At 39.0% G+C, this 27,936-nt stretch overlaps 2 protein-coding genes across 2 annotated transcripts in view; one reads left to right on the forward strand and one right to left on the reverse strand.

Annotated features, from left to right (window-relative positions):
- On the forward strand, nt 1-13,731 carry LOC115019915 (carbohydrate sulfotransferase 15-like). Its single transcript, XM_029449626.1, is given in 9 exon segments — nt 1-169; nt 6,982-7,468; nt 7,470-7,619; nt 8,364-8,703; nt 9,672-9,812; nt 10,627-10,783; nt 10,963-11,119; nt 13,040-13,187; nt 13,297-13,731. Coding segments are annotated over 8 exon segments (1,608 nt in total). The 5' UTR covers nt 1-169; nt 6,982-7,144; the 3' UTR covers nt 13,488-13,731.
- Nucleotides 8,281-27,936, reverse strand: part of LOC115019916 (G-protein coupled receptor 26-like) — a 25,986-nt gene continuing 6,330 nt past the window's right edge. Inside the window, exons 4-5 of the transcript XR_003833514.1 lie at nt 23,216-23,225; nt 8,281-8,292 (exon numbers count right to left, since the gene is read on the reverse strand). The gene's annotated coding sequence lies outside the window, so the exon portion shown is untranslated. The remainder of the gene's footprint in view (nt 8,293-23,215; nt 23,226-27,936) is intronic.

Here is a 27,936-nt window from a genome sequence, read left to right on the forward strand (position 1 = left end):
GCGTCTGTCAACATGAACACCGTTTATGCTGAGGATACTTTCACATTTATTTCACTTATCGTTTCATTCGGACGCCCGTCAGGTGGTTTTCATCGCCTTGATTGGAGGTCATCATGGCTCGTGAGCGGCTACACAAGAGGCGCGTGGACTAAACCGACTCAACTCCAGTGTGAGTGCCTTTGTTCAACAAGATAATCTGTTACAAAAAGATTAAGGAAAACAAGGATTTAGTTAGATTTCTGGTGTACAGATTATTCCTCAAATGAGTGACGTTTTTGTTTGTATTTAAAAGTGAATTATTCTGATATTAATTGCTGCGTATTTTTTCACTTTATCAGTTATCAAAGGAAACATTGAGATAATGTGTAATCAGACAATTTACTATAGCTGTGTTTATGAATAGACATCCTGTATATGCAGAAACACCTTAACTTAACATTAACATTAGGAAAGACATATATAATCAAGACACAGCATACATATTCTTTAATAGGTGCCCAGAAATGAGCTATAAAGTCAACCAAAGCAATACTCTGTGTTCAAGACCATGTAATAGTTGAAACCAACATCCTCCTGGTTAAATGTTTCTCCTCACTGAACAGCTGCAGAATATCTTAGTGTCATGTCTCTAGGGGGGTAAAATACTCTCGGCTGTAGAAGACTGAACGATAAACAGGACTGTGTTATGAGGCAAAGATAAACTGCTGTAAACATTTGTATACATGCTCTCAAAATCTTACCCTTATCTTGTTATTATTATTCTGTTTATTCTAACATAACAAACTGAAGCATTCTCCGTCACCTAAATAATTGACAGATTTCCCCTGGATAATTCCTTCTATTAGGTCCAAATGATTTCTCTCATGCATCCCAGCAAACAAGTGACTTGTGTATGTTCGCTTTCCGGTTCATTGCCGGGGTTTGGTTTGAAAGTCTGGGGTGAAATCTGGTGATGTGTGAGATATTTGCACGCTCACAGTTTCTGTTTGACATTTAGTTCATTTTCCTCCCCTTGCTTTCCCCATTCTAGTCTATTAGGGAGCTGCAGTGGTTCTTCTGACAGGTAGGCAGATGACCTTTAGACAAACCAGCCTCCGTGGACTCTCAGGGCAGCTTTTAAATCACTAAAGTTGTATTTTATTGTTAATTGGAGTGTGAAAGAGTGGTAGCTGAGTGTTTGAGGGGGACATAGATGTGGTGACAGTTTCTAGCACCTCTCCCATCTTCCATAACTCTGCACACACCCAGGCCAAACCTCAGCCCTGCTGCTGCTCCCGGCCCTGCAGTCTGTCAGGTCTATAGGGCAGGAAGGTTTTAGGTTGCCCCCCCCCCCCCGAGTTTGCGGGAACAAATGTCTGGCTGGAGCTGCAGAGATGTCAAAGCCATGCTTCTTTTGGCAAGGGCTGATGCTTGAAGGTTTAGGTAATGCTAAAAGTATGAGAGGGGAGAGGGAGAGCGAGAGGGTTGAGCCATATCAGATTGTTTAGACTGGACTCTGGGGGTCCACCACAAATGGAAGAAAAGGATTCTGTAACAGAGCGCATTAGGAATGTGGGAGGTTTGCATGATACTAAATTGTTTTGGCAACAGCTCCGATTTTCTATTTCAAGAGTTGGTAGTGTTTTACTTGAGATGACAACAATCCTCAGTAATGCAAGATTGGCTCTGCGTTATTTCACTTTTCAAAAGGATGATTCAATGTAGTCAAACTTTTATCTGCAGCAGCCTCTCCCTTGTTGTTCTGCTCGAGCTGTGTTGAGTAATTGTCCTGATGGATGATGTTTTTCACTGAAATTTTTCTTCTTTGTTTATTTTTCCTTATGACGACTTGTTTGAATAGCGTATCTTCTACACTTGGGCCAGAAAGCTTTCTCCTTAACTGCAGTTGATTTTAAAATGTGCTCTGTCATTTTTTGTTTTTGAATTTGCCTGTATCACAAACAAAAGAAACTTCCTTACATGTGCTAAAAAGATATACTATATAGTAAAATGTATCCATTTTGACGCACTTAATAAACATTGTCGTACGTATACAGTAATTTACATCAAAGTGTAAGGCCATTTTGGCATTCTTGCTTTTCCAAAAGTAATAACAATGTTATAACACTTCACCTAATGTTATAACCTAACCAGCTAAACGCTGACTCTTTCAACAAATTCAACAAATCAAAAACGTCTTAAATGATCTGCATATTTGCTGCAGCCCTGAATGATTCATCAGCCAAGACAAATATTTCCCCTAATGTCTAAAAGCATTAGCATGTGGAATCAGGCTTACAGAGAAACACATGCTCTGAAGTCATGAGTGATTGAGAAAATAGTATTATTATGTTAATGATGCATAATAATCCCAGTCTAATTAAAGGTTTAAAAATGATAACTGCTTATTAGATATACCTCTCATATCTTGTAGATGCCTATTGTGTGTGTGTGTGTGAACATATTTTGGTTCACATAAAGAAAATCAAACAAGTACAATCAAGCTTCTACATGTCACGTTGTCGGGCTTTTGTGTGTGCAAACAGGATTTATAGTAGTTGGTCGTCACACACACACCATCAAAAGCAGCTGAATGACACAGACAGGTTCTGTCTTCAAGCGTTCTCATCGACATAATTGGCAGCCAAATACTCTCTTGGTTGCTACTCAAGAAGAAACAGGTTAGACAAAGCCAATGCTGAACTTTTGCCACTCTCTGTTGCACTTTTGCATTCGGTTGATCAGCAGGAAGAATGTGATCAGGCACAAGAGTTTCCCTGCTCAGATGTAACTGATTGGTTTTTACCGTGGCTCATCATCTTTGAGCGATAATAAAGTATAAGCGGTCCTTGCGGTTTTGTTGCCATCTTGGTGTTGTCAACAAAAATCAATAAGCTACATCGAAACTGTCCTCTTCGATCTTGTGTCATGAGCATTTGGTCCAGTGTGCCCACTGTGGTCAGATGTTCTTGACAAGAATGAATTAGCCTTATCAGAGTAAATAGCAAAAATGAAATGTCCAGAGTGTAGGATTTAGGGAAAGGAAGGATTTTCATTCCTCTTCCCTCTTCCCATCATGTTGCACTGCTATGTTTCTACAGTAGCCCAGAATGGCCAAATCAAACACTACCACATTCATTTATAATGTAAATGCCCCTTGATTTGAATCCGCTCTAAAATTAAATGGGTTCTTCATTGGCTCATGCTACACCCGTCCTCCACGTTTCATGAAGATCGGGTTAGTAGGTTTTCAACTATCCTGCTGACGAACAGACGAACAGAATCAAACACATAATCTCCTTGTTGGAGGTAAAAAATGAATGTAAAACAATGCAAACATATGTCTAAACATCACAAAGTGAGTCTTTGTAGTTCTATAATAACCTCCAGGTAAGGTAGAAATGAAAAAGTCTTGAATAGCCATATAAATCTATTATTTTAACACCGTTCATGCGGTTTGGGAATCAGCAGCTCGTTTTAGCCAGGGAAGGACTTGAACATGCTATTTGCTATTTTTTTTTGTTTATGCGCCCGGTGAGCAACTTTCATTGGGTTGAATAGAGGGCCATCCTGGAACAGGGTAACCACTTCTCTTTATACACACACACACGCAGTTTACAGACCATACTCGCTGTAGTTTTCATGTACAATGTGTGAGTATTACCAATATAATGAGTAGACTCACTTATATTGAACTAGATCTTCCCTTTAAGCGACCTCAGATCCACCTCTTGCCTTCCGACCTGCCCACTCCCGCTCCCTCGCACTCTTTAAACAGTAGGACGAAAGTTTAAAATGTTTCTCTGCTTGTTATTAATGTCACATCGGTTTTAAAGCGCTGCTAAAGCAAACAACCTGTTACTATTAGAAAAAACATTTGCATGCAAATATATACACTTACACGCATGCACAAATACACAGTTTAGCTGGAGAGGGCCACATGTGCACACCAGATGTCAGTGTGGACTGTGGTGACCTGGCTGATCGAGACAGACACAAGAGGTTTAATATTTCTAGTGCTTTTCTTAGCACGTGTCTGTTTTGTTTAGACTGTCCTATTGCTTCAACAGCCTGCTTATTTAACAGATAAAAAATTCTTGTGAAGGCAAATGTCATTCTCCAGTGAAAAACAACTCTGCATGCTCTTAGTAAGGAGTGAAAAGGAAAGGGAGCACTAGTCCAGCATCATGAGACGGATGAATCCCACTTCCTGAGATATTTGGGCTCTTAGAGCTGTTGCATTTCATGGCAAAACTTTATCCATAATCTGACTTTGGAAATGACCAGAGAGTTCCTCCCATCGGGGAGTAATTGTTATTTTCTGTCATTCAAATTACTTTGACTTTTGATTTCGTTTTCATCCACATAGATTAAGTTACATTATTACTTAGTAGTATCCCATCTGTCTTTGTTTTTACTTCCCCATCAACATGGAGGCTGTTTTATTTCCTTTTGTGGCATTAGTTTCACTTGTACCTCCCATTTCCCAGCCCTGGGATTCAGCCAAGTCCCAGTCACGGAGTGTACGGTACAAGGTCAGGATGTGTTTACACAGTTCTAAACACGGAGACATGATTACAACATGTTTCACGAGAGGCGATAATACGTGTGTGTAATGACTGCTGGTGTTTGTGGTCACGGGTGGATTCTCTCAAGGTGTAGAAGGTTTATTTCATGCTGAGATTTCATAATGGCGATGCTAAACTGAGCTCTACGTCTGCATTTGCAGTTGGGTTGGTATCTTTGCAGCAGAGACTCAGTTGAGGCTGTTTGGCATCGTTTTGTCCTTTTTCTACCTTTTTCTCTACTATAAGGTTGACATTTGTGTTTTTTTAGTGAAATATCTCAACAACTATTGCACTGGAATAACATGAAATGTTGCCCACACACTCATGTTCCCCTCAGGATGAATTGTAATAACTTTGGTGATCTTCTGGCTTTTCATCGAGTAGCATCCTCAGCTCAGCTCAGATCTGAACATTTCAGAAAGAAAGCAGCCTTGAGTCAAGATATCAGATAATCTAACAAAGAGAACAACACGAGTAAACTCTCGTTCTCAGTCTTTGATAGATGAGTCTTGACATTTTGTGGACTTAGGACAACAAAGGCATCTAATGCAATGATGAATGCAGGCTTTTATTTTGAGTCAGCAGGATTTTGATGATGGAGTTTCACCTCAATCAATCCCACCTGCTGAGTTTCTTCCTGCCACAGATCGATTTTTAGACCAAAAAGGTCTAAAGGTTGAATTTTTCCTCTAACTAGACGTTAATCTTTAATAGGAGATTGATAGTTACAGAGAACAGAAAGGAAGAAAGGATACTAATTACCTGGTTTTGTAGAAATAAAGATATGCAGAGGCATGAACACAATAAGATTAGAGAACAGTAGCATTCATTAATATGATACTTTTCTAAAACGCTGCTAAAAAAAGGGCTTTACACATCATATAAAAGCTTAAAAACAACATAAAATATGGAAATATAAGACAGGCAGGAATCAGGGTTAGTATCAGAAGCAGCATCATTCATTAATAACTTAAACTTTTAACTACTGTAGAGAGCAGAGTTGTATTCAGCAAGTGCTGGCATAGCCCACCTCAATCTACTAATATTTCATCAAATGAGGCACACTGCACTCTAGAGGGATTAAAAATAAATTCTTTGCCCAATCCCACGCAGGCTTGCAGATATTGCCATGCATTCCTGATACGTCTGCTCAGAACTGTCCAATTATGGATTCTGCAAGTGTATGGTGGCTTAATTGTGGACTTTTAAAGCTCTTTGTGCACACTCTTAGCAAGTCTGCAGACTTTGCTTGAGGCTGACAAGAACACATTTACACACACAGGTCACAAGAAAGCAGTGTGTGTTTAGCATCTTCAAATGATGTGATTATGATATGATACTCCAGTAATATAGTATTGCACTTCCATACAGTTTGGAGACTCACTAGAGAGAGGATTAAAAAACAAAAACAACAGTCCAAATCGAACTAACAGAGGCCGAGATATCCCGACTTTCAGTCCGTGTACTTCAAGCTACAAATCACTGGATCCTACACTTCCCATAATGCAACTTGATAGTGTCTTTCATTGGACTCAATCCAGTGTTGTTGCCTATGATGACTGAAGTGGAGTGGCCTTTCATTATACTCTGAATTTGCACCCTTAATGATGTAAGTGTGAACATGTTCATTCACATAATGTTGGCTGCACTTTAACAGGCCCTCGTTGTGCAATAAGAATATCATTGTAAAATTAGAGAGTTCGCTAGAACTGGTGCAGGATTTCATTCACCGGTCCAGTGGGATTGTTAAATCTTACAAACTCTGCCACAAAATAAATATATTACTGGCTGAGGAAGTGTCAGAGAAGTGTTTTAAAAACATTTTACGCTTCGATGTCATGAGCACTGGACCCTAGAAGTAACAATGCCTACTTTCTTTTTATTCATGTGGTGGGAAAAGAACACAAAATGCGTGCACTCACCACATTGCGTGTCCACCTGTATCAATACCTAACGTGGTTCTCTCTGTGAAAAACCTTGATCTTGAAAATTATATTTCAGGTTAACAAAATAAAGCTCTCAGCGGGCTTTTAGCTCTGAGAGAATAATCGTGTGTTTTTAGTTTTAAATTACAGAGTAACTATTATTCTGACCTTGAAAGTCTCTTAATAGAGCTCGTCTTTTCACGTGCTATATAGCCCTCATCATAAAGCAAGGGATCTCCATGCAGCAGACCACACACACTCTGCAGCTGACCTCAAACAGTTTTAGAGGCGACTTATGCTACAGAAGGGAGTTTAGTTTGAAATTCACCTACTGATGCCTCCGAGGGGGAATAAAGCTCACTAAAATACCCTAATATTAAAATATGTGCATACCATCTTTCTTGGAATTATGGGAGATGACTGAATAACTTCAAAGGAATCTACACTGTTGTGCATTTTGTGAAAGAAATCTTAAAGTCTGTGTTTTTACAACTGTTTCTGATTTGCAGGAGGCCCTGCTGAAAACTGCATGTAAGAAATGAAGACAAATGATGACCTGGAGATTAAAAACTATGACATATGGACACATCAGGACACACCTGAACCTCCTGTAGGTGAAACTTGAACTTATTTCAGAGAATAATTTCATACCTACTGCGCTTCTATGTCAGTATGTCACTATCACACTGCAAATATGGGAGCAACACCCAAACGGACTACTCCTACAGCCTCCACAGCTTGCCCATGGCTGAGAACTATGGGAAACGGCTTGTCAGGACATTGTTTGACTTCAGGCACACACACGTGACGGAAAATCTGGATGTCAAGTGGGTTACCCTGTTGTCACTGACGAACCTGCGGAGCGTCTCAAAAGTCAAAGTGGTTAGCTTTCTGATGGGCTTGACGCTGACGTTCCTCATCATGGCTTCATACATCCTGACTTGGGACAGGAAAGGACTTTTGCTCACCTCCTCACCCTATCAGCTCAGATCTGTGGTCGTCCCCACCAGCACAGCAACAGCTTGAATCTCCCTCTGAAGATAATTTAATAGACATGAAACTGCTGGTGAAGACCATCGGCTCCAAACTGGAATATACACCCAGGAAGGTGCCTGATGAAAAGGATGTTGTTGGAACTGACTCCCATGTAAGTCTGTGGAAAACTTCTCTGACTCATTTTTTGCTGTACATGAGTGGGCCAACTAAAATAAAGGATGTTTTTGTTATGGTTCCAAGCTGCAATTATGTAATGTTTTCACTCATTCTGGCAAATGATAATTCAGGCCACACTGGAAAATGTTAATAAGTGACCACTATGATTGCTTAATTTTTTTGTTGACAAAAGGGAATAATAAGTGACAAATAACCAACACCTTACAATCAACCCTGCAGTAAATGCCTGTTTGGTGAAGCTCATAATGAGCAGTGTTTGTTGAGACTGACAGAGGTGTTGATTCAACTTAGAGCCAAAGTTCTTATGGTTAGTAAGTAAATATCAGGTTCACCTACTGGCTGCTGTCACTATGTGCTAATGTACTGTAATATGTATGTTCTCATCATGCGTCTTCACATTTTACAGTGTTTAGGCCTAAGGGATCAGCAGTTCTGACATTTACGCTGAAAATCACAATTACAGACATAGCAACACTCAGTGCGTCAGTAAATTGGATTACCAATGAGTGTGTGGCACATGAATATCTAACTGAGTTTTCAATGCAACTAGTCCAGTCATGTGGACGCTTTGATACTTGTAACTGCTGGCGTACTGTGTAAATGACTTGAATTCAAAGTACCTGCTGTATGCAATTTGAATCTACTGTCTTTTAACACCTGTAACAACACCACAAGCTGCAATATTCTCCAGATGATTTTGTTTTGTTCCTCTCTGCAGCTGTTCTCTGTAATTCCTCGCCATTTCCTGCCCGGCATTAAAAGCCCTTGCTGGTATGAGGAGTTCTCCAGTGAAGTCAGCGCTGATCCGTACAGGAGGAACCTCTTCACTCAGCGCTCAAAGAGCTTCAAGACTGTGTGTGACCACCTGAGGACCAACTTCCACCAGCACTTATACCAAAGAGGCAGCAAACAGTTTCGTCTACGCTGCTTGCCGTTCTTCTACATCGTCGGCCAGCCGAAGTGCGGCACAACCGACTTGTTCCACAGGCTGCTGCTGCATCCAGAGGTCAAGTTCAACACGATGAAGGAGCCACACTGGTGGACCAGGAAACGCTTCGGTAAGTCATCAGGAGAGGAATGGTGTTTCTAAATGTTTGGATGGTGATGGTAGTTAGATGGACGTCACTTTTGCCGTGCGGACACCTGCGACTGTCGCGGATGCGTCAAGCATCATATTTTAGTCAATTTAATATTTGGGGGTTTTAGACTGTAGGCCTGAAAAACAAGACATTTGTTTCATGTGAGAAACTTTGATGTGATCTTTTAGCTTCATCTTGACTGGGACTCCTCTGGAAAAAAAAGATTGTGCATCTTCAAGACCTAATTAAACCGGATCAATTAGTGTTGTGTATTGTAATGAATTAATACTGGAGTCCTCAATGGATGAACCCATTGACTCTAAACCGACTTCTAAGCTCACTGAAGTCAGTCCCGATTTACTTGCGTCTTATTAAATATAAAGAATTAAACAGTCACGACTCCAGAGAGTGCTGCAAGGGCCTCCAGATTGAAGGTATTCCCATTTAAACTTATATTCTTTGTAAATGTGAAATCAGAAAGTTCAGTTGAACTCATCTTTCCACTGATGTTATTGTTGTGTCCATATTTCCTTTTCCTCTGGTTCAGGTTTTGACCTGTTAGGATGCACTTTCAATGTAATTTCAATTTGAAAAGTACATTCTTATTCAGAAGTATGAATTTCCAGACAAACTGCTCGTCTGCAGGCTAGAAAACTAACCTACCTACCTAACTGAAGACCCTCTGCAGCGGAAACTTTGCAATAATTGGTTTCCCTGGAAAGCTGTTATTGTGAGCTGCTTGCAGGAACTGTTCTGTATTACCAGCATATACATAGCAAAAAAAGGAAAAAAAGATATAGTATACAACTAATGCATCTCTATTCTTATATTTCCCTGTATGCACTAGCTGTATATATGTTGTTTGCAAACTGGAGTCAAATTCTTTGAAGAAGTCTATAAAAGTGTGACTAATAATAGGTTTTATTTTGGTGTTCTTCGGGGTACAGGTTATATCCGTTTTAAAGATGGTTTCCAGGAAGGTTTTCCTGTGGAAGATTACCTGGATCTGTTTGACTTGGCAGCTCACAAAATCCATGAAGGAATCATCAGTGGAAATTCATCTGGAGACCACCGTGCACTCATAACAGGTGAACACAGTGTGTGTGTGTGTGTGTGTGTGTGTGTTAGTAGGTGTGTAGGTGGGTATGGTTTGGTAGTTGTTTGCCCATTGTGCAGATGGAATAATCTGTACCCTCTATAATTTTCACTTGGAGTTTTCTGAGGACCTTTGAACTGCCAAACAATTGGATCCTGACCGTGATTCAAATGACAGGTCTCTCTTGTTTTCCTTTATTGTCAGGCGTTTCTAGTTTTCAGTGGATTTCCCAGAAGTGGCTCTGACCTCAGGAGCACTACAGTTGCACTCCCATTATTTATAGATATTCTGTGGTCTAAGAATCTCAAACGCCCCTGGGTGCTGCCTCAACCACCTTTATTCACTCTCCATGTATCTGTGATTATAAAAGAGGATTCCGCAAACTTTGGGCCTGGCCCTCGAGACACGAGCTAATACCCCACAATAAACAATGACTTAAAGAAATCACATTTTCAGAGTCAGGTAGTATTGATCTTTTGAAAGGGAATCCTTAATATTAACTTGATTTTGTAGGATTTTCTTCTATGAAAATGTGCTACACGGCTTTGGTTGCTGAAGTGAAACAAACTCCTTATTTGGATTTTGTACGGTTACTGATAATAAATAACACTATTCATTTTTCAAATCTAAAAAGTTGCAACTGCACTGTCATAAATCTTTTCAAGTGTTCATTTGTAGGGCATAATGTTTTCAGATAAGGAAATGGTCTATTAGCTCAACCTTGCCTGAGTGTCTGCACTACTTGCTGCATTTTGAATGAACTGTTGTTACCCAAGGCGAAGCTCAGACTGTCAATGTCTTGACAGGTGAAGCCAGTGCCTCCACCATGTGGGACAACCAAGCCTGGAGCTATCTTCAGACAGACAGGGAGGAGACAGAACCCCCGTTCCTGGCCCAGGACTTCATCCACACAGTCCAGCCTGGTGCCAAAATCATCATCATGCTTAGAGATCCAGTAGAGAGGTACTGTAGAGAAATCCATCCACACATCTGCCTGTATAGTTACACATGTGATTTTCCATTTTGGATTGTTTCTAAAAGATTTTCCTATTTTAAATCATAACACCTTTTGTTCGTCCAGCAAAATGTCTCCTTTCTTAGTTCCAACTGGCTTACAGCTCTGTTTTCTTTTTTGCTCCTAGACTTTATTCTGACTACCTTTACTTCAAGATGGCCAACAAGTCAGCAGAGAACTTCCATCAGAAGGTCGCAGACTCTGTACAGCTGTTTCAGTCCTGCCTCTCTGAGAGGACACTTCGTTCCTGCGTCTACGACACCAGCCTCTCCAACGCTATGCCGGTTAGCTGAAATGATTCTCAATTTCAACTGTCTGAATATGAGTTTACATAAGAATACAGCTTTTATTTAAATCTAACAACACCCAATTTCTTCTTTTAGAGTTTCTATCTGTCCTCCGTCTTTTTATTTTTTTTATTATATTATTATTTTTTAACAGAAGCTGCTTTGTCAGGACAAGAAAGATCTATCATGTATATCCACATAGAGAGGAATATATAAAATAAATACATAAAAATACCTTAAAATAAACATGTTAATAACATGTTCACAATTACAACTAAAGTACCTTATCACGTTGGTAATCTAAAAATAAGTAAATACAGGATATATATTATATAATATATATATATATATATTTACATTTTGCTGTATTTTCTCCATTATGTACCCTCTCTTTAACCTAACGTGCTATTTATGTAGTGTGGGTGGCAGTGGTTTGAGCTAGAATAAAGTTATTATCACCATTTAAAGGATATGCCGCAAGTAAGTCTTTCTCTTGTCCATAATATATTCTGCTATAATATAAAACAACGGGTCTAGTGATAAATCAATTTTCACATTTTCAGTATTTCTGTATGAACTCCGAGTGTTTTTAAATGGAATTTACTTCTGTGCAGGGAAGAATCCAACCAGCTAGTCACTTCAGACCCTTCTGTATATATCCTCAGGAGTAAGACGAGTTCTGAGCTCTGTCGGTTGTCACCTCTGATCACAACACGTCAGTGACAGCATCGTTATCCAGGGAGATTTATTCAAGTAAGCGCAGCAATCAGCACAACCTAAAACCATTGGAACAAAAGCAGAATCCATCAAATCCAACAAAAACATGACTCTTCTGTTATGGATGAGATGAAGATGAGGGCTTTCAAAATCTGTTTGTATCTCTCTGAATGTGACTCGCAGCACTTTATCTTCATCTGGTGTTGCACTGTGGTGCCCTCTTGAGGACTCTGAGTGTCTGTGTCAGGAATTAAACAAGGACATTTACAAAATGATCAATCCAATTACTGTGTGAGTCACAAATACCAGTGTCCCTGTACCATCATATACACTGTCGGTTTGTTTCATATTCTCTTTACAGGGTCAACATGTTGTTTTTAAAATGTTTAACTGGTCTGCTGCTTAAACATCCATACACATTAAATAATATGCTTGTAGCTTTAACAGCTCATACATCAAAGTATTGATTGCAGAACTCTTTTATAGTTGACCAAATTCTGCTGACATTAAACCTTATATGACTTATACGTTTGTTGTTGATGAAGGATAGTTAAAGAACAATACTTGCTATATTCTATATTTTTCGTATTGTTGACAACCCCAATGAAACAAACCTTCAGTTCACTTCCTAAATGAGCTGGCCACTGTAGTTTTTAGCAAACACTACTCAAACAGGAGTAAATAGTGCATTTGTTGGCAATTATTATGGCATTATTAGTATTTATGGCAGCAGGACAGTGTATGTGTCGACTCAAAACTAAACCACAGTGCCCATGTTGATCATATTAAAGGAACATGCAACAGAGTGACTCATTGATGTGTTTCAATAGTTGTTTGACAATGTTGGTGCTCTATGGCACTACAAGCTACAGGCTTTGGATGCACGGACAATACTTGATATTACGCACAGTTCATGAATTGTTTTGTCTTTTCATTGGATTTGCTAACAATTCAGAAAACAACAATGAATTTCACCGGCTTTTTTCCTTAAATTCCATTTCCATGTAATGTTTGAATGATTGTGTCTACCACCTGTAGGTCTGCTGTTGTTCTCACCACAGGACACTTACAGGACTTGACATGTTTAATTCATAATTCAGATTGAAAGTTCACTTTTGGCCTTGGAAACAGCAGTTTACAAAGAAATCTCACCACAAGAGACTTATGATGTTGATTTATTTCAATTTCCACCCCCCACAGGTGAGGCTAAGTTTGGGGATGTACATCATCTTCTTGCTGGACTGGCTGACAGTTTTCAATAGGGAGCAGATTCTAGTTCTTCGTCTTGAGGACTCAGCAGCCAACCCTAAAGTGACAATCCAGAAAGTCTTTGCTTTCCTGAGTGTAGGTACGTATCCAAAAAGCGCCTTTATCTTCCAGGCCGTGCATTTATGTGGTTGTTTCTGCCTCAATCCTTCACTTCTGTATTGTTAAGGAGTATGACATCCTCCCTGCAGGTCCTCTGTCAGAGCAGGTGGAGGCAGCACTGACCAAACGGCCCATGTCTAACACCCGGCGGACGGCAGACAGGAACCTGGGTCCTATGCTTCCAGCCACCAGAGACTTTCTCAGGGAATTTCACCAGCCCTTCAACCACAAACTGGCCAGTGTTTTGGACAACAAGGCCTTCCTTTGGAGTAACACCTGAAGGCCCATGGGCATGGACTAAAATGTGGATGAATGAGCAGCCGGAGCAACTAACTAAAGCAGGAAAGCCTTGTGATAAAAACTAATGTACAGTGGGAGAACTCATGCACAGATGTGTAGTTGTATATGAAGGTCTGAACAAGTGTATGGGTTTTATTTGTGATATTTATTTTATTTTAAAAAGAATGTGAGAGACTCTTTGAGTCAAGATGATAATAATAAAATAAGCTGAATTTGTGTTTTAATTTGATGTGTTGAAAAGGTTTTTTTTTACCACTGCTGGAAAATGCACAACAACTTCACTAAACTGGATAAAGTTTCAAAAGGCCAGATTGATTATCATGTGTTCATGGTACTGTGACACTTCCTGTCCTGTTATTATTGTCCCTTTCCTCTGAAGCTTAGCGAGAAACATCTCATTTATACTTGTCACATTAGATTTCAGAACAGTCAGGATATTGTTTTAATGATTTTACAGGATTAACCACAAGAGGGCACTAAAACACACAACTTCAGTAACTGTGATCCACAGACCTGCTGTGATATCTCAAACACAGTACAGGTGAACAAAGCCACTAAGCTTCCCCATACAGAATTACAAATCATTGTTTCCTTTATCAGTATTGATGTCATATTGATATATATATTAAAGGCCAATATGCACATCATCAGATATATCTTTATGCTCCATCATTGCAATAGTAAAACATAAAAACGCTGTTTAATACATAAATAAATCAAATACAGTGCAACACAACTGAAAGGATAGAATCCAGGGGAGAGAGGCAGTATAATATTAAGAAGTCAATCAGACCTGATGACCGGACTCCACCCTGCAGGCGCCAGACTGACCCCCGCAGTCAAATTCCTCCAGGTGATTATAATGTCTGAATATATTTACAAAATATTTACACAGAATATCACATTTAAAAACGAGATTGAAAAGTGATATGCAAATATAAAACGACCTCGTCTTGCATAATTTACCGATATATCCATATAGGTAAACACACACAGCGTTAAATATTTGATGAGATGTCATAGCTGAGCTAAATAAAGATTCTGGGAGCGCTTGTTTGCGTGTGGGATCCTGTTTTGGAACTGAAACATTTTCTAAGCAAGATATTTTAATTTCTGTCATTTCCATTTAGAGCTAAACGAACTTTGTCCTTAATCCATAAACTCATTTCTACACATTTAATGATTGTATCATAATGTTTAGGTTGTGACAATGCCATGTGTCATGCTCAGTCAAGCATTGCTCACAAAGAGCTGTCATGAAATTCTACTGACACGGATCCAGCTTGAGAATTATTCAATATATTTGTCATAACTGTGAGGACTATGACAAAAAAGGTGAAACAGACATGCAAATGCTGGCAAATTAAATAGAAATGACTAAGAAGTAAATTTGCATGTGAGGTGTGTTTGTCAGTGGCCTCAGCGATGTAAGTGTGGATGTACTGTATGTGGATAATGTAGTGTAAGGTGTTTTAAAGTGTGAAAACAAAACCAAAAGCAGGTTAGAGGTGCAGGTGGGGAAGAGAAGGACTCATTCTGAATGCCGGGGATTTTTTCGTGTTATATGAGCATCTGGCCCAGGCGCTCCAGAGCTTGTTGGCTACTGTGAGTGGGAAAGACGTACTGTGATAAAGACGGAGGAAATATAACTATTATAGCTTCATCCTCTTGCCTGTGATCCCAAGCACTCTTTTGTTTTTCATGGGAAAACAACATTGTGTATAAACTGCTTTTACATTTCCTGTTTTAAGGCATTATTTACTTTGTGTAAAGTGTATGAAATGACATCAGAGCTTTGCTTCCTTAAACCGATCTGGATGGGTTGTCTGCCTAATAACGACATTTAAATTACAGGTGAAATTATCCCTCTGTCACTGTCAACATGCACTTATTGAGGAAATAAAATCAAAGATAAGAGATTGAAGAGGGTTCAGTGCCAGAGAATGACTTTGTTTACCTCTTTGATTATGTGCATTTACAATGTGATTGGTCTCACGGATAAGGAAAGAGTTCAGGGAGCTGCAGAGAGAGAAAGGTAGTCAGGCTTGGCTGATTGCCCTCTTCATGTGATATTGATGGTAATCCTCTCCAGGATTTTCAAAGGCAGAAGAAACCGATAAAGTGTCTTTCTTCATTTTTCTTCATTTTGTCAAGGATGTAGGACATCCTATTGTGCAAACATGGGTGTACGTACGAATGTGTGTGTGTGTGTGTGTGTGTGTGTGTGTGTGTGTGTGTGTGTGTGTGTGTGTGTGTGTGTGGATGTATTTCAGGAGAATGATTTGAGGGTTGACTGAGCCTATTAACCTATTATTCCTCTTCACACCCAGTTTCACAGTTTCACTCGTGGGAACTGACAATAAAAACACATCATCATCATCTAATGTCAACTGAGCAGCTTCACACAACAGTCTGGTGTTCGGTGCCTTGCTCAAGGACGCATTAAAGTCGGTCACTCAGAGTGAAGTTTGCTTTTCTCATCATCGCTCCAAAATGGAGTTTCAACAAATGTATTGTCCAAAACAAACAAGTGTGTTATTGGCATAATCTCGTGAAAAAGCAGAAAATGTTACATCTCAATATTTCACAAGATACAGTAAAAATAGGCTCTTTTCACAGAATGCATTTTGACTTGTCACAAGAGCAGGAATAAGGTTTATGTTATTGTCCTGGTATTGGGTTATGGCACACAATACTCAAAATGTTATGATTGCTTGGTAATATCGATTACATAAAAGTATTTATTGGTTTAACAAATTCTTTGCTTTGTTTTATCTGCTGTTTTGGGTTTCTTTCTTTTTTTCTAACTAACTGGTCTTGGGTTTTTGTTTAGTCTGTTTCCTGTTTTATTTTGAAGGTTCACTTCTCTTGTGTCTTTTCTTGTTTTACTTCCTGCCTTTGTTTGTTTTCCCGCCTTTGTAATTGTCTGCCTGTAGCTCACCTGATTGTATCATCACCTGTGTTTCATCTGTTCATTAGTCCCTTGTGTATTTTGTCTGAGTGTTTCCCTGTTTCAGTGTCAAGTTCCCCGTGCTTTAGGATATTCTGTGGAGTTTTCAGCTGTAAGTTTATTTTTTTTATCATTAAATCTTTGAACTCTGCCTGTTGCCTCCTCAGTTTTTCTATGTTTGGGTCCAAACATGCACACTGAGAGTGTGACCATTTGTTTTTATTCAGTTTTACTGATGAATGAGATGGTTTGTGTGTCCGTGCCTAAAATATCTTCCCCCCCCCCCTGGTTTTGCTTTATCTTTTTGTCATTTATGATGGCCTGCTGTAAATTAGGCATGGTGGTGAGGAAAAAGGCAATTAAATCTTTGGAGCATCTTCAACTCATTGATTAGTGAATCAATGGAGAACACAATAAATAAAAATCATTCACCTCGAAGCTAAAAACTACTTAAGGAGACAAAGGTCAAATTAAATGCTGATTCTTCATTTTTTTTGGATAGGGCCATACGTTTTTTTTTAAATCTTTTCAAAAGGATTTGTTTGTCCTCTAAATATAAGGCTACAGCTGCTGGTTAGCTTAGCTTAGCATAAAGACTGGGTGCTGCGGGAAACAGCTAGGAGGACTCTTGTTGTCACTGAGGTTGCCAGGCCAACCAACTGCGTCTTCAGGAAGTCGATTCAACTCCCGGCAAAGAAATACTTCCACCACATAACCCCCATATTACTACAACATGTTGTTTCTACACTTAAAATTAAACAAATGTTCATAAGTGATGTTTAGTGGTGCTGGTAGGTGCATTTTGTTACCAGACAAGCTGCTTCCACATTCAGTTTTAATACAAAGAAACTAATCAGTTGCTGTGTGCAGCGTTTAACAGTGAGAGGCGCTATCAATCCTCATCTAACAAGCAAGAAGGCAAATAAGCATATTTCCTGAAATGTCAAAACTCTTTGATGTTGCAAAGATTTAGCTTCGCTTTTCAAGTAAATGTGATGAAAAGGAATCAGAATTGTTACATTAGCTGACATATAAAATGACATTTTGATCTTGTCTCTCCAGTTCAATTTACAGAGAACTGATCAAAGTCGAGAGCAAAAGTTCTCAAATCTGGCTTTTCTTTGGCTTTCAACATGACAAACTGTGATCGGCACTGACAAGGAAACAATTGTTATTGCCTGAAATGTGCTTTTACTAAAGATCCAAACTTTACAAGAGTTGCAGTCAACTTAATCTTTCAGGTCTACATCAATGCTGAGTGAAAAACAACCCACTTATCAGCAGACATGTCCACTTCAACCACTAAAGTCTCTACTAGTGGAAAAGGCTGTGTACAGATATGCTGTTAACAGGTTTAACTTTTGCACATAATCTTCTGTTTTAGTATCAACATTTATAAAGTTTATAAATTTATTTTTATTAATTAATTAATTATTATTAATTTTAGTTTCTGGTGGCTGGCAAATAATTTAAAACGGTGATGTTGCTGACATAAAAAAAAAGGTGATAAAACAAAAACACAACCATTTTCACATTGTGCAAATAAATTAGTGATCAGGCAAACACATTTACGTCCAGTATCAAGTGTCTACAATTTAGTTGTTGGCTGTACTGAAAACGGCAACTTGCAGACGTCTCCCGATGATTCAGATAGTACTCAGCCCAATTAATCTAATTATGTGACTGTTCATCTCTACCCTAATCAGACAAAGAATTAGACCCCATTCTGAATCATTCTCATAATTAAAATGCCACAAACACTTTGAGCTTCATATGAATTTTATAGAAACTGATTGACTGAATGAATATGGTTAATTGTAACAGCTGACAGAAGGCTATTTAAGGAGCATCATAGATATGGCATGTGAAAATGAACTGAATATCCTGCTGATGTTGAAATATATATATATATATCACTGTATGACGAAAGAACATGGAATACCATCAGCGAGGGTCAACCAGCAGAAACCCCCGGTCAATGTGGAAGTGCATTTAACTTGCATTCTTTCTGATGGCCAGCAGGGGACAACTCCACTGGTTTCAAAAAGAAGTCAATTTGTATAGAAGTCGATGAGAAAATCTCACTTGATTATCACCTCAAATGTTTAGTTTATGGTCTCAATCGCTTGTTTCAAGACTTCTTCAATATTAATGTTGTAATTTTATGGAGTATCTTACTGAACCACTCTGTAAACTATGTCCTGTTTGTTGATGCTGTCCATCAGTGTTTAGGATTTGTATGTTTTTTGTATGTAACTTGGCTCCAAACCAATTTCACCATAAGGGACAGTAAAGACACTTTGAACCCTTGCGTGCGTATATGCATGATGACAGGGTGACATAATGTACACTGCCAACTGAAATGCTAACATCAGTTTATTAAAATAACAAAACGAAAAACAAGAAATGGCTGCACAGGACATTGTGAGCCAACACAAGACCCCAGCTAACATTAACCCCAGAACGCTCACGAGATACGACAAAGCCTAAAAAGAAAAATCCACCTTTTTTAAGAAAGTGGCAAAACGTATTGTGCTTTTCTGTTGATTTGGGACAATTACATTACATTACATTACATTACATTACAGTTCATTTAGCTGACGCTTTTGTCCAAAGCGAACAGCAAGAATCTTGTAAGTACAATAGCTTCAAATAGGTACAATCGTATAAGTGAACACTGTCTTCAAATAAGCCAGTTTGAAGTGCAACATACAGAAACAATAGAATTAAACTATTAGCTATAAATAAGCCAAACCAATATAAGTGCAACATACAAAGAACAGTTATTTAGTTTTCTTCATTCGCCGAGGTGCAGTCGAAACAGGTAAAGCCAGTATCTACGTATCAGAGCACCAAGATATGAATTGATGTTTCTCGGGCCAGCAATTTCTTCTCATGTATCGGTCCACTGGCACGGTATTAAATACTGACTCCAGAGGCCCAGTTCAATCAATACAACTTTTTTCTCAACAAACTTTACTCAACAGGTACGAATGCTGTCCAGCCAAATATTGTTCAAACCCTCACAACTTTGTTTTAAATCTCAGTGGAGGCTCCAACTAAGAACATAAAGTTTAATTCAGTGTAAACAGCACATGGCTTTACTGAACAGCTGGAACCAGCTGATAAGGCCTACAGAGTATATTTCAGATGTCAGGCAAACCAATGGAAAAAATGTTAAAAGGGCAAAAACCAATATAAATATGACATCCAAAGGAATTTAATTTGAATGCAGGATATCAGTAAATTAAAAAAGGTAAACGCTGCGGGTGCTGTCAGCGTCCCATAGGAGTTGTTCTATATATGAAACTCCTGGATTATCACCACAGTCTGTCTCTGTGTTTTAAATTTACAAATTAAAACTCAGTTTTTAGAAATATGTGAATTAGATGAGGGGGATTCTTGTTCCCTGCTTACATTATGCCCTGTATTAGCTGTGTTTCCTCATGGTCACCCAGCAGCAGCAACAACGGTCAGCTACATCTAAAGGCGGCGGGTCTCGTTTCACGCTCGTGGAGACAAACAGTAAAAGAATGATAGAGATAAATCTCTGTGTACTACTGGGACTGAGCAGAGGCAATCAGTCATGGTTGAACTCTGCTATGACTTCAATTTCCGTGAGAGGAAACTCATCCTGCTATCTCATTTGATTGCACAATAGAGAGGCCCAGTGCTAGGACTCTGTTCATTTCATCCTAGTAGCATGGAGAAAGGCAACATTTTTATGAACTGTTTTTGTAATAGAGAAAAACACACATGCTACACTATGTGAATGACAATATGCAAAAAGCCACACGTGTCTACATGCACTGTAGATGTTTTTGCTGTACCTCACTGTTTGATAGCATCACATTTATATGTATTTACTTAATAATTAATACACAAGATAACATGCTTTGTAGGACCATTTTGCATATTGAAAATGTTGTCCTTTTTAAAATCCCCAATTACCCCCGAATTCACAAGTATCATGTCCTGGTATCTTTGGAATTGAGGTGAGAATTTAGAAGCTAATTTCTAACATGTGGTGTTTGTAGTCATGAACCAGTCACTTAGTTTTGTGTTTTTCTTTATTTAAAGCTAAAAAGAGGATGTAAATGAGGACAATTCCAAGCCATAAGCAGTAAATGTTTGAATCCTCCTCCATGCGTTGAATCTTTTAATTATTTCCAGTCCATTTTTATCATCATTCTAATTAAAATGAAAACTGATGAAGATTGAATCGTCGAACAAAACATCTACAATCTTTCCATTCTCCTAATTGTTAATGCAAGGAAAGTCACTTTGCATAGTAACTGTGAGCATTAATGTTGTAACATTCTTGCTGATCTTGTTTTTAGCTCTCTGTGTTAATGTCACATTTTAATCACTCTTGTCACTTCTATATTCTTCTCATGTTTTCCATCTTGATTGAAAAATGACTTTTCAATGGCAGCATTACAAAGAATTACACACGTGCTACTCAATATGCATGGCGCTACATAGTGATGATGATATTGTGACGCTCACAAGAGCACATAAGCGTGTAAGATTTAATTAAAGGTGGACACGGCAAATGTTGTTGTGCTTTAACACTGTCACTCAAGGACTGATGGAAGACATTTTCCGTCTTAAGATCGCTGAATAGTGACTGAAAATAGTCCCTTATTAGAACTCATTAAAAATCATAAAGTAACGTGTTCATGTGGCATTTTTGCTAAGCCTTTTTTCACATACTCCAAGGACAACACTTTCCTGTCTGTCAATATCAATCTGCACCCGTCATCTGAGCTGCTGTGTTGATTTACATCTGACTCATTCTTCTCTTTCGGCCCAAATTATTATTATTTTCAAATTTAAAATGCGATGATAGTCCCTTTTGTAATAAGATTTGTGACTCAGATTTGTTTGATATATTAATCACATCACTTTTGCATTTACATTTCGACATTCGGTAATGACACAGTTATCAAATCTGAATTTGTCACAATCTGTGTTAAGGGTAATAACCGAAGAATATGAAAATCTCCCTGGAGAAGATTTATAGAACATTTCTGTATGTGTAAACATCTTGTAATATCCTGTGCTTTATTAAAAAATCTTACATATAAATATTTGGCTTCATGGTTAACCAGTACTTCAGATCAGCTTGGATCTTACACATCATGCATATCTTCATTTCTCCCTCTCCTTATTAGTGAGTGATGTGGACCAGTGGAAATGAATATCGAGCCTTCGCAGTAAACAGCAGGTGATGATGTTTCCTCTCCGTCAGGTTTAATGTCACGCCAATCCCGTTATCTTCCTTCTTTTTTTAGTTTTTCTTTCTTTCTACACAAACACACCCACACACACACCCACACACGCACATGCACACACACACACACACACACACACACACATTCACACAGGCCAGCACTGCTGTTAGGGATGATGTTGTTTGCATTATTTGAGTGAAGGCTCACTGACACGCATACGCACTCACACACGTGTGCGCACATAAGCGTGGTTGCGAGAACACTGCTGCTAGGCAACGGCAACATCTGCATCTGGAAGCCCCAGAGGCTAACAATTTATCAAGCTAGCAGGAAATGTTATGCAATAAACACAAAGACGTATTGACAGAGGGAAAAGATAAGGCCGTTGGGAATATCGGAATTTTCCTTAGGCATATTATAAAAGTATGAAGAAAAACTCTATACGATTAAAATCACAAATAGCTTCCACAGGAATATCAACTTCCATGCCATTTCTGGAAATGTCAGCAAACGCGTCACAATGCGTGAAGTCTGCTCAGCTTTCAGAAATGTTCCACTTCCGAGGTTATGAATATCACTTTATGTTCTTGTGAACATGTCACCACATTTGAAGGCCGCTACAATATTTACCATGTTCACATCTTACTTTAGCGTGTTAGCATGCTTGCTAATTAGTGATAAACACAAAGTACAGCTGCGGTTGACGGGAACGCCATTAGCTTTGTTGGTATTTGGTCATAATTGAAAGTATAGGACAAATTCAAATGTTGTCCTGATGATGGCGTTAGATTAAACGCCAAGGAAACATGAATATCTGAGTTTTATGGCAATCCATACAATAATTTATTGATTTATTCGAGTCTGGACCAAAGTTGGGGAGTGACCGACTGCCATTGTCTTCCTTAGAGCCATCGTAAAAAGATGCGGTGTACGAAAAACGACTTTCAAAACTAATAGTCCTACTACGCATTAGGAAACGGGTTCTTTTTTTTTTAACACTGAGGGATTTTTTCTAACTTAAAATCGGTTCCATCTCTCCATTGTCTGTGCCCAATTATCCTGGAGCCTATCCCAGCACACAATGGGCGAGAGGCAGCCTGTACTCAAACAGCTTGGCAGTCTCACAAGGCTGACACATAGACAAAGCAATCCCACCTACAGTTTCCAGTTCACCTGAGCTGCATGTGTTTTGGTCTGTGGGAGGAAAGTAGAGCACTCAGGGGAAACCCATGCAGACACTGGGGAACATGAGAACTCTGAAAGAAATAGACAAAATGCATTAATTTCATCAGACAGTATACAGCAAGGAACCTTTACATTTCTCATTAGATCCTCTTTTTCGTTAGATAGTTCAATGTTTCCTCTGGTCTGTTTTAATTTTAACTACAAGAAAAGCATCTGCAATCCCAGGTCTTGGTTATATTTATCGAGTGCTTTCACTTAACAGTAATTCTCCTTTTCACAGGACATGACCCTGCTTGTTAATTTGACCTCTGTGAGAGCGGCTCATTCATGTGCAACCATCGTTCTCCAGAAAGTAGCTCCATTGTCTCCAGATCTTTTCACTGTCGAGGTCTGATGAAATGGCTTGATGGATTTTCCCTAAGCCATGGGCTCTTAGCTGGCTGAAACAATAATTGCATGAATCAGTTTTGTTCTCCGTCCTTTAGATAGATTCTCAATCCCTTCCCATTGGATTTTCTCTGTCTGTCTTTATAATGGCTCCTCCTTACGATTCCCTTTTCAGATTTCCTCTGTGGTTGAGGGTATTGACTGAGTGGAATGAGGCTGGAAAGAGACATATATGGTCACTGAGCTACAATCACATGCTGATGCATTTGAACGTCACCCTCCCTTCACTACAATATGCCACTTAGCATATATCCTGCGGATGTTCTGTATTTATTACTCCCAGGGCGATGAAACTGGAATGCTATGTGTTAAAATATAACACAACCCTGAGTGGTGTCTTTACTTCTGCTTTACCTTTAACCTTCTCTGAGCTCTAACACACCTTTAAAAAAAAAAGAAAAGGATATGTCCCTGTGTCAGATTAGACGTGCCCCTCTTTGGTCTCAATTATTGTCTGATGGGATTTCTAATGGTACTTCATGTCAGAGTGGGTCTTTTTTGGCACATTCTTTTATCACACACAACCTTCAGTGCAGCTGACAGCAGAGTAATGAAAAAGGTGGAATCACCTGTCGGATCCATTTCATAGCATCAGCTTATAGCCTGAGGTTTATCAAAGGGCTTTATAGCTAAATGTCACAAGGCAAAAGGTACAACAGTGTGTTTATTTGATGCTGGGGTAAGTGGCTGTGGATGGAGAGGGGAGTGAAAACAGTTGTCATAGAATAATTGCATTATTGTAGTGTCGCTGTAGCAGTAATTACTCCAATTATTGGATGTGACAAATAAAGCCATGTACTTTTAAAAACGCCTTGTGGATGTTTGGCGAAAATAAATGGATTTCATTTAAATTGAAACACTGTTGAGACAAGTTAATGGATTTTTAGCAAGTTGGTACTCTGCGTGCAGCGCTCTATCAATGAAGTAGGAGGCGGCTGTCTGAATACGTGCCTTGTATACTTGGGAGCACTGGTAAACATGGGCAGCATGCTAACTGGAGAATGAAGGTCAAAAAAGACTCAGAAAACACCAGACAGCATTCATGGCACTTAGATTGGTAGGAGTTTGTTTGAACGAGGTATTCAGATGTGTTACAGCTGATTTATTATACTTCCTCAGCCTTCATACAACATGGACACGGTGTGGCTCACATCACGGGGACAGATAAAAAAAAACTTGTCTCAGAACAAACACATTCTGTTAACCAGAGGGGAGTCATCTCTATTTTAAATTTAACAAATTCTAATCCACAGTGCATTTATTCTTCCCTCTGTATATTCTGCTACAGCAGAATATTTATCTTTCTGCCACCCACACAAGCCCTGCAAACCCTGACTGAGATAAATTAAACAGTGAAGCTTTTTTTTTTTGTTCTTTTTTTATAGACCTATTCCACCAGGGAAAGTTATGGCATGTGAATAATGAAACAAAAGTCACATATTTATGTATTTATCATCAGTTTGTATTATAATTCATTTGAGCTAATCTCCATTGTTAAAAGAGAAATCACTGAGATAAATGAAACATTCCTTCAAAATATCCAGACTATGTATCACCGTGCTTTTTAACTATTTGATACCAATCAAAAGTTTCGCCGGGAACCATCTGTTGTACATCTGAAAACTTATCACTGAAACTTTCTCCAGTTACTGTGTCTTCAGATAATTAAACAGATGGTTGGAAATGACTCACTGTGAAGACTGAAGCCACATACGTCATGCTCTCGTTAGCTGTCGGCAGCAGGCACAGTCAACATTACTACAACCACACTGGGCCTAGTAAATGTGACGATGCAGAATGCCAATGCGTACTCTTGAGTATTCTTTAAAAAGCACTCATGGTACTCGTAGCAAGAATGCAAAACGTTTCACTTAGTATTCAAATAAAAGCCTTGTGGTTACGCCTTAATGTGTCGTGAATTTTGATTCGGGAATGAAATAACTAAATATGGAGCTTTTCTTTTTTACACTTTGGTCTATTTTTAAGCACAGAGTGTTGCTGAATTCCCTCCTTGCTGTTTTTTGATGCAGAGCAGCGTTGCTCAGCTGTGGATGTGACTCGAGACATGAAGCTACACTTGTAGGCGCATCTGCCTCAACTGAAAGATGTGATGAAGCTGCAGGAAAAGCGACTCTGCGTATGAGTTTTTTTTGTAAAATATTTTCGTTATTGTACATCTGTGTGTCTGTCTTTCTTTTTCCCCTCTCTCTGTCTCTTTCTCTTGCATCAAAATCCTACATTTACAGACAATACAGGGACTCAGTATTAAGAGACATAATCTAGCACATATTCACAACCTGAGATGGTGACAGAACACACACAGCATTTCAATACATATATTTCAACCCATCTGCTGATTATTCTTAAGTGATTGCCTTGAAAGGTGGATCTTATAGATCTCATAGCTGGACACTAATCTAGTCACGTAAGGCCGTATTGGATTAAGTTCTCAAGTGACTTTAATGCTTTGAATCTGGAACAATGTGCTGCTTAGGATGTTCAGAGTGCTGCCAGGTGATTATCTATCATTGTTTTAGAGAAACCGAGCACGCTTTGATTGGTGCTTGTATGGAGCAATGGAAAACTCAGATCATTAACATATTATTAAATGTATGCGTCTGTCACAAGTGTCTGTGCTTAAGTCTACTTTTCTATCACCGTGTAGAATCAAGAAATGGCCACGACCAGGGTTCATTGAATTAAGTTGTAATATTACTGGTGTGTAAATTAAATTCCATTAATTTGACAAATGCTTTGGTCCAAAACAATTTACAATTAGTAGGAATTTTCTTTTTTTAAAACCTAATTTAATCATTTAGATTTGTACCCATGTTTGGCAGGGATGGCAATGTCTGATGGAAATATCTCAACAACTATTTGATGGACTGCTGATAACATTTTGTACAGACATTCATGGTCCCCAGAGGATGAGGCCTTAAGTGATCCCCTGACTGTTCTTCTAGTGTCACTGTGAGGTTGACATTGATTTTAGTGAAATATCTTAAGAACTATTGTCAGTGTACTGTCAAGAAAGTTGGTGCAGATATCTATGGTTCCTAGAGGATAAATCCTAATGACTTGGTGATCCTCTGTCATCCACAGGTTGACATTTGTGTTTCAGAGTGAACTATTGGATGGATTACATGTCATTTGATGCAGACATGTTCTGCTGTAGACATGGACCCATGGCGCAGACCCTTACCCTTGTGGTGGATTACCCTGTCAATCATGTTTGGTTGCTCTTCACGACTCCAGCTGAACTGCCTTGTCCCCTCTTTGAAATGATACAAATGTGCTTTTCAAACATGTTGGACAAAATCAAAGGATTATAATCAAAGATGTTTCTCTGAAATCCTTAAGGGTCTTCAAAACTGTTTATTAGGGGTTGGAGCTGTTCCCGTGAAGACAATGATACTCTGTAAACACTGCTGCAAATGCATTTGAGACAAAAAAAAATTCTTTATACAACCCACTGCAAAAACAAAAACAGCATTCCTGGACAGAAATAGATGGTCTTTTTTATTTGTCCTGTGAGCAGAGCAGGCTGTTTGCTCGAGGGATGTGGAATACCGTGACATCTGGGTCGTACATTCCCATGATTCACATTTTCTGCCTGTAGTCAGTCAGATAGTTCCACTGGCAGAGTTATGGACAAGCCTGTCAGAGGTTGAGGGCGAAGAAAAGGAGAGACTGAGAGCGAATGAGACAACATTTAAAGACATATCTGCAGTATTCATTATCACTTCATGTTTTGGATGCTGCGATCAAGTGATTAGTGATGTTTGAACAGCAACTGATGTGCTACACCTGCTATGTATTAGTGGGATTAATGAGCAAAACTGAGGGAGCGTACAGTGAAACGGCTTCTTTGCTCTATTGTTGGCATAAAGAAATGTACAAAAGATAAATCGGTGAAGATTTCTCAGTGAGTTGGGGATGATTCATTACTTGTGCAGTTCAGTGTTGCTGTCGCTAATTAAAAGCAGTTGCTGTGCAAGGGTGAGTCCAGTTCCTCTGGATGTTCTGCATAATTTGACAGCCAATACGCAGTCAGTTAAAAATACATATACCAAATTAATGTATCTCTTTTCTTCGCCTTCTAAAATTGTGAGGACACAAGACAGTTATTAGGCACGTGTTTTTCCAAATGTATTTCAGCTATGTGAAACCTCAGTATACTTATTTAATGTTCAAGCCAGGATATCTTTGTGTGGGTATGGTCTAAGGTTTGCATCTGAGCTTTAACCGGTTGCTTCCTTCATCCCACATTTGGACATACTGTATGTATCTTTCTATTTGGCCTAAAAATCTGTATTTGACGTAATGAATTGTAATAGTTTGCCCAATAACGTCAGATGCATAGATAGTGGCTGCACTGTGCCTGCGTGGCATGTAATATTAGAGATTTGATGGAATCCCTTCAGTAAATGGCGAAGTATACAAGTTTTTTACATATTTCTGTATTTATAGCTCACCAAACACAACACTTAGCATCTCAAATCTCCACTGAGACATTTAGCTTCATACAGTCTGTGATGTTTTATAGGGCCAACCTTTACTTTACGAGTCTGGGAAAACCACTCTTGCCCTGCCATCGGGCATGTGTGAAG

This window comes from Cottoperca gobio, chromosome 15, assembly GCF_900634415.1.
Source record: "Cottoperca gobio chromosome 15, fCotGob3.1, whole genome shotgun sequence".
Classification (NCBI taxonomy): domain Eukaryota; kingdom Metazoa; phylum Chordata; class Actinopteri; order Perciformes; family Bovichtidae; genus Cottoperca; species Cottoperca gobio.